This window comes from Astatotilapia calliptera, unplaced genomic scaffold, assembly GCF_900246225.1.
Source record: "Astatotilapia calliptera unplaced genomic scaffold, fAstCal1.2 U_scaffold_1, whole genome shotgun sequence".
Lineage (NCBI taxonomy): Eukaryota > Metazoa > Chordata > Actinopteri > Cichliformes > Cichlidae > Astatotilapia > Astatotilapia calliptera.
This window is the reverse complement of record NW_020535618.1, coordinates 1,055,303-1,072,391: the sequence shown is the minus strand read 5'-3', so window position 1 is coordinate 1,072,391 and position 17,089 is coordinate 1,055,303. Positions and strand designations below refer to the sequence as shown.

Below are 17,089 nucleotides of genomic sequence, written 5' to 3'. Positions count from 1 at the left end.
TGTTTTTTTTGGGTTTTTTTGCACTAATAAAGTTGTGGAGTTGTATTCTGTAAGTATTTTGTCTCGTGTCAATTATATCGTCAATTATATCATCAGTTATATCGTTATCACACATTTTCAAATGTATATCGTGATAAATATTTTTGGCCATATCGCCTTGCTCTAGTACGTAGTGACAGAAATCATTATCAGAGAGAGAAAGAAAGTTCATCCAAAGTGCTAGGTTTGAAGCCAGACCTTGTGTTGGCTATAAGTGTTTTTAAACCCCCTGATTTTTCAAGTTCTCTTGTGTAAACGAGGAGCAAACGTTCTTGTCAGTCAGTCAGACTGACACTTTCTCCTGTGAGCCTGTCAAAGCTGTCAGATGTGGGAATTTAGCAAGGATTTATGCAAATATGTTTGTACACCAGGGCCATTTTCTGCCAGTAGTTTCAATGCAGCAGCTGATTGTTTTGATGTAATCTTCATTTTTAATTTTGCATACAGAGAAAATAAAAAACAAAATGTAATTCCTTTCTGTGTGGTTATGGCTTACCACCACAATTTAGAGCTGATATGGAGTCATAACAGGGTAAGAATTCACCAGTGGGTTTTTTACGGAGATTAAACAATGGATCTAATTCGAATGAAATTGAACATACTAAAGTAACACTAACTCTACCTTTTTCCAGTGACTGTATATAAAAGATGGACATAGTGTGGTGCTGATCAAACTGTCAACTGGAGGGATGCTGCCCCCACCGGCCCTGAACAGGGGCTATTACAAGGCCATTCAGGGTATTCATTGGCTAATTTTCCAGACCAGGAAGCCACACCTATATTGTATGTAAGATATGTTTTTATGTGACTTTATGGACACCTAACTCAAGAGTTGGCGTCAACGTTGGACATGATTACTAGGGACTGTTTGGCAGTGGCTGTTGGAGGTTTCTGGCTGTGGCTGGATGAAATCGCTTGCAAAGAAGATGTTGCACCAAAAACTAAAAAAAAATGACTGGTTGTCTATAGTTTTTCACATTTGTCTGCAAGCACATGCCAACATTTAGCCAAGCAGTAGTGTAAAAAAAAAAAAGTCCACCCCCACCTCCCACCCCACAGTGACAGATGGTTCCCATAAGTCAGAGGTCACTGACACATTTGTAGACCTGTGTGATTTGGCCTTTAGCAACTGCCATCAACCCTCCGCAACGCTCCCAACTAGATGCGGAATACTTATTTTTCCCACACAACCAGTTTTTGCCCAAAGGTTGCAGACTAGTCTCCAGGCCTTGTGTCTTAGCCTATATTCACGTGATCTTACGTAGTCACTACGATTGACTGAAGCCATGTGGTTTAGATGAAAACTGTCTTCAAAACCTTTTATAACAAGTGGTTGTACCCACACAGGAATAAACCTTCTAGTAAATCATGAGCAAATAAAACTTAAATAGTGATGGTAATGTTTTTTTTTTTTTGTTTGTTTGTTTTTTTTAGTCATTTAAGTGGATAAAAGGTGCCAATCTGTAATAACATAGCTGTAACCCGTTTGCCTAAATATAAAATGTGCAGTAAAAACTGTGAGGTATTCAAACGTGGTAGCTGAAGTATAAATCGACCTCCTCCTTTTTTCCTCTTTTTTTTTTATTTTTTATTTTTTTTAAACCACTCATGTCTTTCTCTAACTGCACCATTACCATGGCAACCCCACAGAACTGTATTCTTATTGGTGGGCCGGTGTTCCGTTGACCCTCATTCATGTGTGTGTGAGCGAGGGAGCACAGCGAGGAACAGGTGCTCTGCTGTCCTGTCTCCTCTCTCTCCCGTTCCCTGTGTTTTACAGTGTGTAAGGTGACACCTGAAGAATGCCACTAAAACCTCGAGGCTTGTGTCGTTCTCGCGCCCCCACCCCAGTCTGTTTTTCTTTCTGAGTGCCTGTCTTCACCCACACATCTAGTATTTCTTCTTATTCTTAGACACACCTACATGATGTTTCTGACTGATGTCATCGAGCTGCAGGCTTCAATCAGATGACTAAAAGAAGAGGGATTCGGTTTGACAGTCCTTCACTGAAGTCTGTGGGAGAGCTCTGCAGCGGTGAAGGTGGTGCTAGAGCAACAACCTGCAGTGGGTGGGGAAAAATGCTTTGAGGCAAAGACTGCAAAGTTTCAAGCCTCTTTAAAAAAAAAAATATGACCATTAACCATACAGTGTTAACTCATCCACCATTTTTGATGTGCGACAGTTGTGGTCAAGTGAATAAGGGCGCAGTCACACAGACCTGCAGACTGGTACCCCACCATACAGAAAAAGTAAAAGCTGTACCTTTTGAAACATTTTTGCTGTTTTGCCAAGTCCCTAATTTTAGGTTTGAGACAAATAAACAATGGTTTTTAAATACTGCTTTCCCATCGGTTGTTGCTTAACTTCCTGTAATGGTTAGCACCTGGCCATTTCGTGTTCCTAACCGTTATTACCCCTGTCATCACTACTAGTCACTGAATTTGATTGACAGGGGTTCTTCCTGTGCACACTCCCCTGTATAGTTGCACTCAGAGTAAACTTAATGCTCCTTCATGTTCAAAAGTTTCCAGCTCAGGTTCGTCTCCTCTGAGGTTCTCTTGGGTCGCCCAACTGGAAGTAGACACTGGTTTAGGAGCACCAGAATCCAGTGCCTGCCAGTGGACTTGCTCTTTATCAAACTTTAACATAGTTTTTATTTTAATTTTTGTATTGCTGTGATAGTTGCCACATACCAAGCAGGTAGAATTAATCATTGTATTAAAGAAATATTGCAACTCTGCATATTCCTTAGATTTTAGGATTACCCTCTTTACATGCTAATGCTTGATCACACACAAGGCCAGCATATCAACAGGGCTTTTTATTCTTCCTCTGAGTGTGTATCTTAATTCTTTCTTTCCTTTGTGCCTTTTTTCCTTCCATCCTCCTATCCTGATTGCTAGTGCTGGTGAATCTCTATTTCTCCCCTGGGAACGATTGCAGCTTAGAGACACACACACACACACACACACACACACACACACACACACACACACACACACACACACACACACACACACACACACACACACAGAGGTACTCATTAAAATATACATGAGCACTAACTCCCTTACATTCCTCCAACACTGTCGGCATTCATTATAGATGAACACACACATGCGCGCGCACACACTCTCTGCACGGTGCAGTGGCATTGTTTACTTCCATTATAAACCACTTGTTGTTTGCTGCATTGCACCTCTGTAATGTGTCCCACTGGAAATGACTTCTGTCTTCAGACCCGGCAGCTTGTTAGCTCGCTAAGCTCAATTTCTCCTCACGGTAGATGTTCCTAGTAATTGACTATTTTTACAGTAGCATTTTATTGTTGAAGTAATTTTTAATTGAGGGCTGACGAAGCTGTAATAACTTACTCAACCATTATGTTCAGTGGCTGCACAAGCTTGTTTTTGACTCTTAAAATATCTCTGCAAGTTGAAAGAAAACAACAGTTGCTAATGGCTTATGGTGAAGAACACGGGAGCGCTATTAAATTTAAGCTAGTAAATGTTTATTTGATAGCATAAGAAATATCTTTGTCTATTAAAATTGCTACAGTTCATTTAAATTGGTTTGTTTCCTTGGTATGGATCTGTCTTTTAAGCATAGTCTATAAATTCTGAGGACTTTCAGATGCTTAGTGTTAGCCTGCTTTATCCACTCTAAAACCAGTTCTGATGTAAATGCACTGGTCCTTTATATAGCGCTGTTCTACTCTACTGGAGCACCCGAAGCACTTCATACAACTCACCTCCTTCACCCACTCACACCCATTCATACATTTTTTTTCTATGCCTAAGTGCTTTCTATCTAATACTGACACACATTCTTACTTTAATGAACCTTTCGTTTCTTCCCCAAAGATACTTTTGGCATGCAGACTGGAGCAGCCAGGGATCAAACAACCAACTTTCCAAATAATGGATGACTTGTTGTACCTCTTGAGATAGAGCCACCCCAGATGTGTGTATTGGGATCATTGCTGTGTTGGGACAAAGATCTGTGTTTAAGTTTGAATCTAAATTGATTTCATGTGAGGAGTTTGAAGGTAGTTCTCTCTCATATTTCCATCCACATTGTGCAATATGCATTGCACTACCACCACCATGCTTGACAGTTGGTACACGGTCCTCCAAATACACCTATTGTCACTGTGGCCAAACAACTAAATCTTTGTCTCATCTCAGCTGGTTGTTCCTGAACATGAACGTGACAGTTTGGACATATATGTTTCTTCAAGACCTTTGGAAAGTGGTGACACATCCGAATAACTTATGTGCAATTGTTTGAACTGATGATCTTGGAATGAGCAGTTATTAAGAAATGGCTCCGTGACAGCTTCCTAGCTTGTTTAAGTCTACAATTCTCCTTCTTAGATCTTCCTTCAAGTTTCCCATTTTTCGGAATATTGCAGTCAATGCAGTGCTGTCAAATTTAATTTTATGCTAGCAAAGAGAAACTACCAGTTGTAGTCATTCATGATCACTGTTGAGAGGTAAACAGGCCTTGGTGTAGTCAAGTTAAAACACTGGATAATGTTCAGCAGCACTTATTTAAAACTGTGAATGTATGTTTATATTTGATCCTGTAGGTATACTTTTGACGCTGTGTGCATTAGATCAAATCTGAAATACTTTTAAAAGTCATTAAAGATTTAATCCTTCCACCCTGGAAACATCACAGTTGAACAAAGCTGACTGATACTGGCAATATTAAGGTTTTTGATTATATTAATTTTGCACTTTCCTATATCAGCCCAGAATTTTACACGTGCTGCATCTCTATCTGTAATTGTAATTAATTTCATTTACACTGTGCTGGTTCACAACAGCACTCGTCTTGTTGCAAGGTGCTTTTTAATTGTAAAGGAAAGACTGCAATAGTAGAGAGAGAAACCCAACAGTCAGACAATCTCAGTGTAAGCAGGACTTGTTGATGGGTGAGAGGAGGAGCTTCATTTTCACAGGAAGAAACCTCCAGCAGCTCAGGGATTGGCTGCAATCTGCTGCATGTGTTTGCAATGGAAACTGAATCATTTCTGGAAGATGCTCTGCATCATGCTGGAAACCAGCCTCTCTGGTGTTAGGTGTTAAAATACATTTAATCTCTCTGCAGCCTGGAGGGGTGAATGATTTATGATATTTTTGCACATGCTTTATGGCCGGTGACCTCCTGACCTTTGAAGCGCTCACTGTTGGTTGTTTAAGCTGCATTATTGATGCTAAAATGAACTCTGAGCGTGAGGGTCTTCTTCTACTCTAACACGCAGCCATCTACGGAGAGAAAGAGATGAAACATCATCTGCTGAAAATCAATCTTTCACACATTCCTCTGATCCTCTCTCCTCCCCCCCCCCCCCCCCTCTCTCCTTATTGATTCCTCACACACTCGTAGGGTAATCCTGCTAACAGACATGTGCGTGCACGCGCACACACACACGTACGTCCACATCTGCCTTTGCCTTTTTGAAGTGTGACTGTGTGTTTCTTTGAAGTGGTTTTCTCTGTGTTTCTCACTGTCTGAAAATCGTTAGCTCTGAGGATCGCAAACATACAAAAAATGTGTTTGGTTTGACGATTTTTCTTTAGAAATAGAAGAAGTGTAAAAAAAGTAAAAAAGAACAAGACAAATTCTTTTGCTTTATAAAATTTTTACCTTCATTTCAGCTGATATTTATGCATTCAGTTCATTAAATATGGATAGCGGAGTCTCTGGAGAGTTGCCCTGCATTACTTTATATTCATGCTGGAAAAGAGAAATAAAATCCTGTTCCTCACATCACCAACACTGTCTCAACAAGATTAGGTACCAACTCTCTCTTTGTGCCTCACAGTATATGTTCCTACTGCTTTTAATGGAAGTACCTGACACTCATCCCTCCCTCTTACCCAATTTAGGGTTACAGAGGCTGGAGTGTGTAACTCTGCCATCACAGAGCAAAACATGGCCCGAGGACCAGAACCAGTCCTGGGCCACAACATCCTAAAGCAACCTCTGGGGGGGGGGTTTCCTTTGGGTGAGGTTCGACCGATTAATAACAGTCGAACCTCACTGGTGAGTGACTCAGACTGACTTGGTGAGCTTAACCCTGTGAGGTCACTGCTGATGACCCCAGCTATAGCTCCAAACCCTAGCTGCTTGGAGACCAGTGAAAATAGTTTTTTGGAGTGTGTGTAAATAGTTTCTGTGGATTCTGACCTAGTTGGGTTAAGATCAGAAATTGTCACAGCAGATAAAATCAAAATCAACCTTGCACAAAAAATAAATGTATTTGATTTGTATTGCCTCCTAAAGGTAAATTTAAAAAATAAAAAGAGAGAGCTAACAGAAGAGAACGCAAAGAGCTCTAAATCGAAGCCTAACTATAATAAAATATTTCCTGTATATAAACTTAAGGTAACAGAGTTAAAACAGATGTTGGACAAAGCGCTGGGGGAAAAAGTTGGTAATCTGGGCTTACAGGCCTCGTGGGCAGTAGGACTATCAGAGAGATGAGCTGGTGCATAAAACACAATGAGAAATGAAAATCTGCTTTATTAGATTGCAAAGTCATTGAGCCAAAGGAAATAAACAGACGCTTTTGTAAAAGATAGGAACTAATAGTGGGAAGTGAGGTTCCCCTAGTGTGTGTGAGAAGAGTGCTTTCTATCTACTGTTACGGATTCAAATACTGGGGATGGATACAAGAGGAAAAACCACAATAACAACACTGGTCCGGCCAGGTTGAGTCAAACGATGATTTTAATGATCACACGCGTGGGAGATGGACACCGTACGCAGACAGCCTCAGATCTCAAAATGGTGGAGCACTGATCAACCTCTTATAGCCTCTAGTGGCCCCCACCTTATCATAAAAGCCTAAACATTCACATTCTTTCTCTCACACGGCGCCTAAGCTACGACCTTGGCTCCATGTTTATCTGCTCCTGCTGAGATGGGGCAGAAAACTCCAGTATGTTCTGTTCTCTTCTAATCAGACAAATAAGGCGATGACTTTCTGCGAACAGTATTTCTTATAATTCAGCAGTATAATGCATCATAAAACAATATCATTCAGTCACAATAAATCAGCAGTCTAATGTAATGCAAATCAGTTTAACAAATGCAATAGTTATTACCTTCTTCTAATTCAGGAGAATAATGCAAACTAAAACTACATAATAATTCACAATCTTTAATTAGGGGTCTAACATGGCATAAAATAATATTATAATCCCTCACTAGACTGCCCATTGAAGTTGACCGTTTACTTTTCCAGTGTGCAGAGATGGTGAAGTAACTACAGAGTGACTCTGTAATTCTGACTGCTGGATTTGGAGTCTTTCTAATATTACAATGCATGCGTTTTTAAGAGAATACATCGTTTTCTTTTTAAAAATCAATCACTGTCAGCAGCAGTATGTTATGAAAACCTTACATTAACATCTCTACATGAAGTTTCTTCATTTTGCAACTTATTCATCACTACAGCTGGAGGACAAATGCTTATTATAAGGAAGATTTGTGAGGTTCAAATTCTGGAACTCCTGTAAAACTTAAGCCATACAGAATTTGATCTTTGGCTGAGTTCCCCTTTGAGCTTTAAGCATTGCTGCAGTAAAGACCACTTCTAACCGTCTTCATGTCCACATCTATTTTACCACAGAGCAAATATCAACGTATGTCCCAAACCAACCTGAAGAATGGCTTTATACTTTTAAATACACTGCATTGTCAAAAATAATGGGCGACACCTCTGAATCTTTGTATTCAGGTGTTTTCACTCCCATTCACACAGGTGTGCCTGCCTTTACAAGCATGTATGAAAGGATAAGTTCCTGTAAAGAGCTTTGTCTTCAACACTACACATTCTCCAACTATTTGTACCCACCACATTAGTCACTTTGCACGGAAACCTGCCACCATAACTCTGTACCATTAATACCAGTGTGGCGTGGGTGTACACTAAAATATTCTCCTGAACAACGCACATCAGCTATGGTGTGGAAGGCTCATATGGTTGTCTTTTACCAGGAGGCTTCAGTGGCAGCACAACTGTCTGACATGACACCAAAGTGCGGCTTGCACCAACATATGATGTCACTTTTGCTGTATCGTGCCCTTTGCAGATGCAAAAGGCAAACATAATTAAACTCTAGGTGGTGTTATTGCCTAGCCTAAATGTGCCACATAAGGTCAGAAATGTGACTCATTCACAGTGGTGGGCATCAACAATTCGTCCCTCAGTCAGGGCAAGATGTCAGTTTAAACTTCTGTAACGTCTCAAAGCACCTGATGGAAAACATTCAGCAGAAACAACCTGAGGTTGTAGCTCGCCAACGAGACAACCTTGACCATAAAATTGGCCAAATTTAAGCCCTAGAACAAAGATTATCTCGTATACCACGATATACTCCAGTCCCCACAGAGCAGCGCGGTTATCATGCACTCTCCCTGCAACAAGGACTGCTGCCACCTCTGTGAACACATGCCATCCATTGTTTTATCAGCTGAGCGTCATATCAGCCTTAACAGGGTCTCCCAAGCTCTGCTGCTACATAACGAGCGGGACGACCGAGTGGAGAGTAGCTTCTGGAAATTTACATGCACTCAAAGTCCTTGAGTGTGGGAAAGGGTGTGCTTTAATGCAGAACACACTTACACACTCACACAAGCTTCAGGTTTTACAAGGTCATAAGAGCGAGAGACTCTGTGGGTCTGCATACCAGAGAGGGAGGGAGGCTGAGCTTTGAAGGATGAACAGGGTGGAGGGAAAAATACACGAAGAAGAGATGTAAGCTGGTGATCTTTTTCCTGTATAGAGACACTCTGTGTTTTTGGACATTGATCAGTACTATCCGAAAGAGTTTTGTTTGTCTAAGTTGAAGTAATCACAGACCGACTCCATGATGATAAGATCTGGGCTCTGTGTGGGGGTCAGACCATCTGTTGCAGGACTTGTCTTCCTCTCGTCACTCATGATGGTCCTTTCAGATGTTTAAAGATTTACAGCTTGGGATCTGAATGCTGTAGATGCAGGGTTTCTCACACAAAGGACTTCAGACCACCCAAGTATAGTTGGCTTCATACGTCCATTTTTTTGTGTGTGTTTTGTTTTGTTTGAAACTGCTTGTTGGAGTAAACAGACCAGCATGACTTTGCAGACCATCTACATGCTGTAGAATTACAACTAGCAATGTGAACTACTCCAGTTGGCCTTAGTCAGTGCATTTTGGAGGACTACAGCAAACTGGAAACTTTGATGTTCGTACCCAAAATCTTTCTCTCAGAGTAGCCAAAAACTATTGCAGACTGGCACAAACATGATACCATCATCCCCACTTAAAGCCTTGTTTATGATCACAATGCCAGTGTTGTGTTTGATAACTATTTTTTCCACTGCTTGAAGCATGCTGGACTTGCTTCAGTCTTCTCCAGAAAGGTGTCTCCAATCAGAAAAGTGTCTGACACTTTCAAGCCCTCTGTAATCTGAGCTCCAGGCTACGAAAACCTACTCTTATTTTGAAACTTCAGTAGCTGCTAAAAATCCAGCACACACATGGGCAAATGGGAACGAGACCACAGACCACCCTCCATCTAGTCACTAACATCCTAAAACTTAAACTAAACAAACTCTCAAAAATGAATGAAAGCTGCATGAAATTTAAATGTGTTAGAAAAAAAGTCTTGTATTGAAAATGCCTAAACTACTGGCTGTTCACTTATTCACACGATGTCACCACAGTGGGTAGCTCGTGTTTCGTGTGGCAGAATTTTTCCTGATGAAACCCCCAGAGGGATTTGTGTCTCCTCCTCGGACCAAACCAGTGATCTTTTGCTTAGAGCCTCTAAATAATACCGTACATACTGTTTCAGGTTTTGGAGACTCGCTGCAGTCTCGTCTGTTGTAAAGTTATCGATTCGTTGCAAAGTTGCTGGAAAATAAAACGATTGTCAGCTCTCTCTGAGATCAGGTTTGTGTTGTTGGTTTGCTTTCAGAGATTTGTATCGAGCAGGAGAGCATCTAATATTCTCAGTCGTCACTGATCTAAAAGTGGCTTCTTTTGTAAATTCTCAGCAGAGAGCAAATTTTAGTTTCTGTAGTTTTTTATTTGAGATGGGGAAACTTTCTATTCATTACAAAGGATCTGCAGAATAAACATGTGCACAGGAGAAACTTGAAAAACAATAAGACTTAAATCTAGATGATGGAGTTATTTTGAATTATAGGTGATACAAAAAAAATGCAAATCAGCTGATGCACGGTTCAGAAAATACTTTTAAAACCCTACCACTGACATGGGGATGCTTCTAAAACACCCAAACATTGTATTTTCCACCTACGTCTTCATGCACTCCTTCTGTTTTGCTTTTAACTTCCAGGATTAATTTGTGACACATGTCGAGCATGTTTCTGTGGAGAAAACAGAGCAGTGGAGGGATGAAAAAGACGTAAATTAGAAGCAGACAGCGGGAGATGCTGAATTCAAATTTATGACAAAATGGAAACTACAAGGAGGAGGAGAAAGAGAAGAATTAGTCCCAGATATAATGGAAGGAAAAGGTGGGAGGAAGGAAGTGCTGCGACACAAAGGAAATAAAGTGAGAGGCTTCAAAGCAGCAAGAAGAGATGAAGGGAGGAGGATTGACCAATAAGTGATGTGATGACAGAGAGAAAGAGAGGTTTATAGATTAGCAGGTCCAGAGGTTAAAGATCATCCGGGGTCCTGATGATTAAGGTGATCAGGATGGCTGTAGCCAGGAGGCGGGGTCAGAGCAGGTCAGGTAAATGACAGCTGCTGTGATAGAAGCGTGTGAAGAGTCTGTTTGGGGATAAAGTATTAAAGTGTGTATAAAATCAGTCCAATCCTTCACAGTATTCAACACTAACTTCAGTGTTTGTGTTGATGTCACGCAACATCTCAGCTGTTCTTTTAAAATGTTTTAGTAGTGCTTCAAAATTTTGCCATAATTGAAAGTCATGCTCAAAGTTGGCCATGCAACAATAATGAGATTTCAGAGTCATATTGTAGCACAGCGAGTTGGTTTGTTTGGAGTTTTAAGAGGTTAAATGTGTGTGTGTGTGTGTGTGTGTGTGTGGGTTGGGGGGGGGTCTGAAAACGGACTTTCAAGTTTCAATGTCCTGTATTTAAGAAGTTATAAGTGCTCAAAAAAAGCTGGGAAAAAATGAAGCGGCCGCCTCATGTACTTCTAAGGTGCTGTAACTTGTAAAGTTTTTATAGTCTCAGGGTGGCGCTGTTCCATGGCTGGATATGACATACTGCAAATGTAGTGTGGGAAAAATGAGTGGTTTCTCGTGGGGTGAGTTAGGAGATGACATTTAGCCCTCGTTCACGTGCAGAGATGGTCCATAATTACTCGCTTGGTGAACACCTCCATCCTCTGCGTCTGCATCGGTGTGAGTCGGAAACACTGGGCACTCAGACTGCTGAGCTGACTAAACCTGGCAGGTTATCGCTTCCTGTTTGACAAAGGTCACGACCTCTGGTTGGCTTTCGGAGCAGAGAGTTCACGGACCAGCAGAAGGATGTCTTGTATCGCTCGTTTTTCATGTTACTCAAAGCAATTTTCACTCACTATCCGGGAGCTTTCAGAGTCATTATTGGACAAAATTGCCGGCACAGCATTTGGTTTCAGTCGTCGCTTATAAGCAGCAGCATCAGTTACTAAATGCAGTACATGCTCTGAGAGAGAAGTTCTGAGAACTCAGCCGGTTTCCCATTAAGTCCTCCTGTTTTTAGTCCAAAAATCACAAGTAAAAACAGCTCAGTGCCTCTTTTTTTAAAATAAACTGTACTTTTAGAAGAAATGGTCTCTCTGGACGCAATCAGGAATGCAGTGGCAACCTTTGTAGATTAAAGTAGCAGGAGACGGGCCACAAGCTGGAATACTGAGCATGCACTGATGATCTGTTTAGCATTGTTTGGAAAGTTTGTCTTTGATTAAGCTCAGAGCAAACTAACAGGCGCCAACATTATATCTGGATCCGGTCTGTAAATGCAATTAAAAAAGACCGAGCGTATCCCGCCTCACGTGTTAATCAGGCTCGTATGGGTTATACATTCAGGTGTTTTTAATATACAGCTTTTCCTCTCTCTGTCTGTGATACAGCCAAGACAACAGCATCACAAACTCCTCTGAGACTGAACAGAGTGTACGTAACCACCTCAGCACTGATGCAGTTTGACCGGCTGCAGGGCTGCTTTGTTGGATTTACAGGTGTTTCCATTTTTCTGGATGCCAAGTTTATACAGCAACTTCCTCCGTGCGCTCGCATGTAATCGAGATAAGACGAGAAGGGAAAAAACATAGCGTCTCAGGCCAGCAGGGTAACAAAGGAAGAGAGATCCAGAAAGGGGAAGATAAGGCAAGAAAAAAAAGCTCTACAGGTAAGCGAGGGGGAAGGTGTTGGATGTTTTGTCTCTGCAGGCAGTGAGTGAAAGGCTTGACCTCCCAAATTAACCTCCACCAACTCCCAGAGCTGCCTAATGTGTGTTTGTGTGCGCTTGCGTGTGTGTGCGCGCCTGTGGGAGTGTCACTCGACCTTCAGGTCAATCAGCTGTGAGAAAGCTGCAACCTCCAACAACCCCCTGCTGTGCCCATATGTGGGTGTGTGTGTTTGTTTATGTGAAAGCATGTCACATTTATTCCTGTTGCCTGTGTGGCCGTTCTTTCACAGTAACGTCACAATGTTTACAGTGGTCGGCTTTCAGCTTTGGTCCAGACACAGTTCTCTTTTGTGCTTTGCTGTTACAGTGATGGGTGACAGGGATCCGTGTGAGCCGAAAGCTCACGCTTCACACTTTGGATCCATATGATGTCTTATGACACGTTCCTGAATAAGTTGTAGCCAGAATTTCAAAGTTCCCAGTCAGAATTTGAGTCTTGAACCCCATCTCAAGTCAGATTTCCAACTCACAAAGACAGCGACAGTAGTTTATTTCATGAGGGGATTGGGACATGGCAGCAGAGAGGGGATGTCCCTAATATGGGCGCCTCAGAAGCCCCACCCACCTACTGTTTAAACCCTCTGTTTACCACAAACAGGTAGTTGGTCCAAAAAAGTCAAAATGGCAGCAGCCAAAAACACCAACGCTGAAGCTTGAAAGTGTTCTGTGAAGTAATGAAAAACTTTTTAAATTGTGAGAAAAAGTCTGGGTATTTGTTTTTTAGTGCTACTTCCTGTAAGCGTGTAGATATATATTTTTAGACTGGTTTACTTCAGCTGCTTTGCTTTGAGACGTGGAAACAAACCGATTCATGGTTTTGTCGAGATGTCAGTTTTATGAACGGACGGCTCAAAAAAACAGTTTCACAAGATACTTTTTTTGACACTTGACGAAAGGGAAACAATTTCAAGTGTTATTTTAAATGAGCCAATAATTTTACTGGCCTGACCTATTAAACATCTAATTTGCTAATATGCTTATGCCACTTCATTAGGTACACGTTGCTAGTATAGCATTCCTGGATTTTTTTTTTTGTTTTTTGTTTTTTGTTTTGGACAAAAAACTCAGTCAAAAAAACGGTCATGTAGCCTTAACCACTGAGGAAATGGCCAATCAGCAGCCCACAAACAATAACACGGTGCACTGTTGAAGAAGGCGATAAAGGTTCACATATTTGATGCTGTGAGACAAAATCACCATTGTCCTTCTTTTCGAAATATAGAAATGGAAACTATGTTTTCAAAAGGAGTCTTTCCAGTGCTCGGTTTCCATGGTGCACAGTGCTGTTAATGTGTGGACAAAAGGCCAAAACTCATAGAAAAAGTTACATTTACCAAAATAGCTGTGTCTGTGTGGACGTAGCCTGTCCCAGCAGCAAACAGGCCAGGCAACCTTTTTTCCTTCATTCTTTTTATTTTCCATTGTGTTGATCCTTTGTGAATTGTAGCCTTGGCTTTGTGTGCTTAGGTGGCAGGAGTGGTGCGTGTTGTGCTCTTCTGCTGCTTTAAGGCCTATTGTGTTGTGCATTCAGAGATGCTTTTCTGCATACCTTGGTGGTGAGCGGTTATTTGAGTTACTGCTGCCTTCCTGCCAGCGTGAAGCACTCTGGCCATTCCCCTCTGACCTCTGACATCATTGAAACCGTAGAGATGGTCGTGCGGGAAAATCCCAGCAGATCTGCAGCTTCTGAAATACACCCGTCTCGCTCAGTCTAATCCTACGTTTGAACAGGTCATCTCAACCGCATGCCTCAATGCACTGAGTGCTGCTATGTGATTGACAGGTTAGATATGTGCATTAACGAGCAGGTTAACAGGTGTATGACAATCAAACTAGTTTATTAATCCCAGAGGAAATGTGGTCAATTGCTCCAATTAAATACTATGATATAAATCAAATTCACAACACAGCTCGAATTATAAATATCCCAGTATATTACACTATTACACTAAATTACATGTGTGTGTTTGACACTGAGGTGTCTCTGCAGAGGACGTGATATTAATGGTGTGTAACTGTTGCAGTGTGTACCTAACGAAGTGGCCGGTGAGATATTTTTAACCATTTGATTCTGTCTTTCCTCCTGTTCGGAACCTTTGATGTGTGTCTGCGCTCATTAAAAACAGCTGCTTGTTTTCCTCTAAACGCTTTGGACTCAAACGCGAGTGTTTTCGTGGTAATTAGGCTACAACGACGATAATTACCGTGCATTGGACACGCACACTCTCTCACACACACACGGACACGCACAGAGGCTCCACCCTCCCTCTCACGAGGCACGGAGAGGCATGTCCCTGCGTGTTCCCGTGGAGGTCGAGCCGCATAGAGCCGGAGCGCAGAGAGGGAGTCAGTCAGTGAGTGGATCCTGAAGCAGCAGCAGCAGCTCGGAGGCTCCTCTCAAACTCATCGATTAGCGCCCCATGGATGTGTGACGTCACGCCCATTCTCGGATATCCCTCTTTATTTTTATTTTCCCAAATTTCATTTCCGGATTCATTCATTTGAACTTTGTAATATATATTTTTTCCACCCCTCGGGGCTCCGGGAGGCTCGTACCTACCGGAGGGGGCAGCCATGGGTTTCTACGGCACCTTGAAGCTCATCTTCTACAAAGTGAGTATCGATTAGAGACGAGCGGCGGATCGATAAGGGCGGTTGTGGTGCAGATGTTGAAGGTTGTCAGGCTCGTGCGCCGGCATGACAAGGCGTTTCTCTCACTGACAGCGAAATGCTTCGGCGGCGCGTGCGAGTGCGCGTGCGAGCGTGGACCACTGCGGAACCAGAGAGGGGGGGCATCCGTGTCCTCCCTCTCCTCCCCGTGTCACCCTCTCTGTGATTGATTATTGGTGATAGATTTTACTGCTCAGCCGCGGGTGTAACCTGTAAACGGTGACATAAAATCTAAAAATCTTATTTAAATTCTTTAGATTCTAAACTTCAGTGTCTAATATTTATTTCATGATTTATAGCTACAAACCTCAATAATAATTAACAGTTTCCCTCCCTGCCCTGTGAAAATGCAGGTGGAGGAGGTGCGCTCCACGGTAAACTCCTCAGTGTTGGTCCCATATGGTTTATTAAACCTTCACAAAGTGACTTGTGCTCCTTGAAATGAGTGATGTTTTGCAGTACAGCTGCTGTGATCTGTGTTGTTTGGCTTAGATTTTTCTGCCTAAACCCACAAAAGTCATATTGTTCATATTTAACATAAATACAGGAGTGCATTTCACTGTACTGTCATGTAAATAGGCCCCTTTTTGGCAGGTGAGACTTGAGTTACATTTTTTAGTCGGCCCTAACGTCAATATCTATGTTTGTTCCTCTTTCAGGCACAAAACCTTATGAAGGTGACATTTTTCCTCCCTGCACTGTGAAAATGCAGACAAAAGGTGGTTTAGTCCACTGTGCAAGTGCTCAGTTCTGCCTTAATGTTGTCAAACGCCACCATTTTGGGCCAGTAGGGTTTAATAAAGGTTGGAAAAAGTACTTTAAATCAAATTAACCTCAAACTGCAAGATGAAAACGTAAAAACCTGACACCTCCTACCCTTTGTAAATCTGGGATGTTTTACAGTACAGCTGTGATAATCTCTAGCAGCTGTGCTATTTGGCTCATAAATGCTGGGTAAGCCCTGAAAAGTGACATTTCTTCCTCCCTGTACTCTGAGGCACAATTAAATTCAGGGCACTTTACTCTGCACGTGGTAAAAGTGCAATTTTACAGGTCAAATGTGATTTCTTAAAGGTGAAACGCATACGATTGCAGAGAGAACTTCATAGAATGACACCTTGCAAACTTTCTTTCCCCCCGAAAAATAAGGAAGGCTGACAGTAGCTGATATAATTTGCTTTGTTTGGCTTAAATTTCTCAAAACTGGCTCTTTCTTTCTTCCACGAACCTTCAAATACCGTCACACTCAGCTTTGTTTGCCTCATATACGCTGGTTAAACGAGGAAAAAAAAAAAGTCTGTACTCGTTGTTGGTGCTGCGAGCCACAGGAATGAAACCTTGACAGTAACTTTTCTTTCTCCCGACACTGTGAAAACAAACAAAGGTGGAGCCTTTCACTGCACAGGCATGTCAGTGTCAGTATTCTGCCATATCTGTGGTCAGATACGAGAGAAAAACACATGAAATCAACTCCAGTCGGGATCAAGGTGAGGATCCAAATGACAATAAAATCACGTCAATATTAAAATTTAAAGGAAACTGTATCACTAAACCTCCTCAAAAGACAGATAATGTAAAGCACAGCTGCTGTGAGACACATTGTTAGGTTCAGTCTGTATAAAACACCAGAATTCACATTGAAATCAAGCTAACGCTGAGTGTGTTATGGCCAGTCACATCTTCTGTTACTGACCACAGGAATGAAGCCTTAGAAACTGACACTGCTTCTTCTCTGAAAACACAAATGAATGAAGTCTTTCTACTGAGCAGCCGGGTCAGCATGTGGGGTTTAATACAGGTCAAAATTCATTTCAGTCAAGCTTCGCTTTAGTGCTTAGTAGCTAAGTGCTTGGTTAAGACTACAAGATTAAAACCTTGAAAGTGTTTGACAAAACATTGGACATGAGCTAAAATGCCAACTCAAACTAATC

At 41.8% G+C, this 17,089-nt stretch overlaps 1 protein-coding gene across 2 annotated transcripts in view; it reads left to right on the top strand.

The window, feature by feature from the left end:
* The window catches only part of LOC113017146 (F-box/WD repeat-containing protein 7-like), a 44,098-nt gene that overhangs the window by 12,253 nt on the left and 14,756 nt on the right, over nt 1-17,089 (top strand). The window contains exon 1 of one of the 2 annotated variants that reach the window (XM_026160304.1): nt 14,575-15,101. The exons of the other annotated variant lie outside the window; for it this stretch is intronic. Within the exon in view, the coding sequence (XP_026016089.1) occupies nt 15,063-15,101 (39 nt within the window). The 5' untranslated portion in view covers nt 14,575-15,062. Of the gene's footprint in view, nt 1-14,574; nt 15,102-17,089 lie in introns of those variants that run through there. 2 annotated transcript variants of the gene reach the window in all.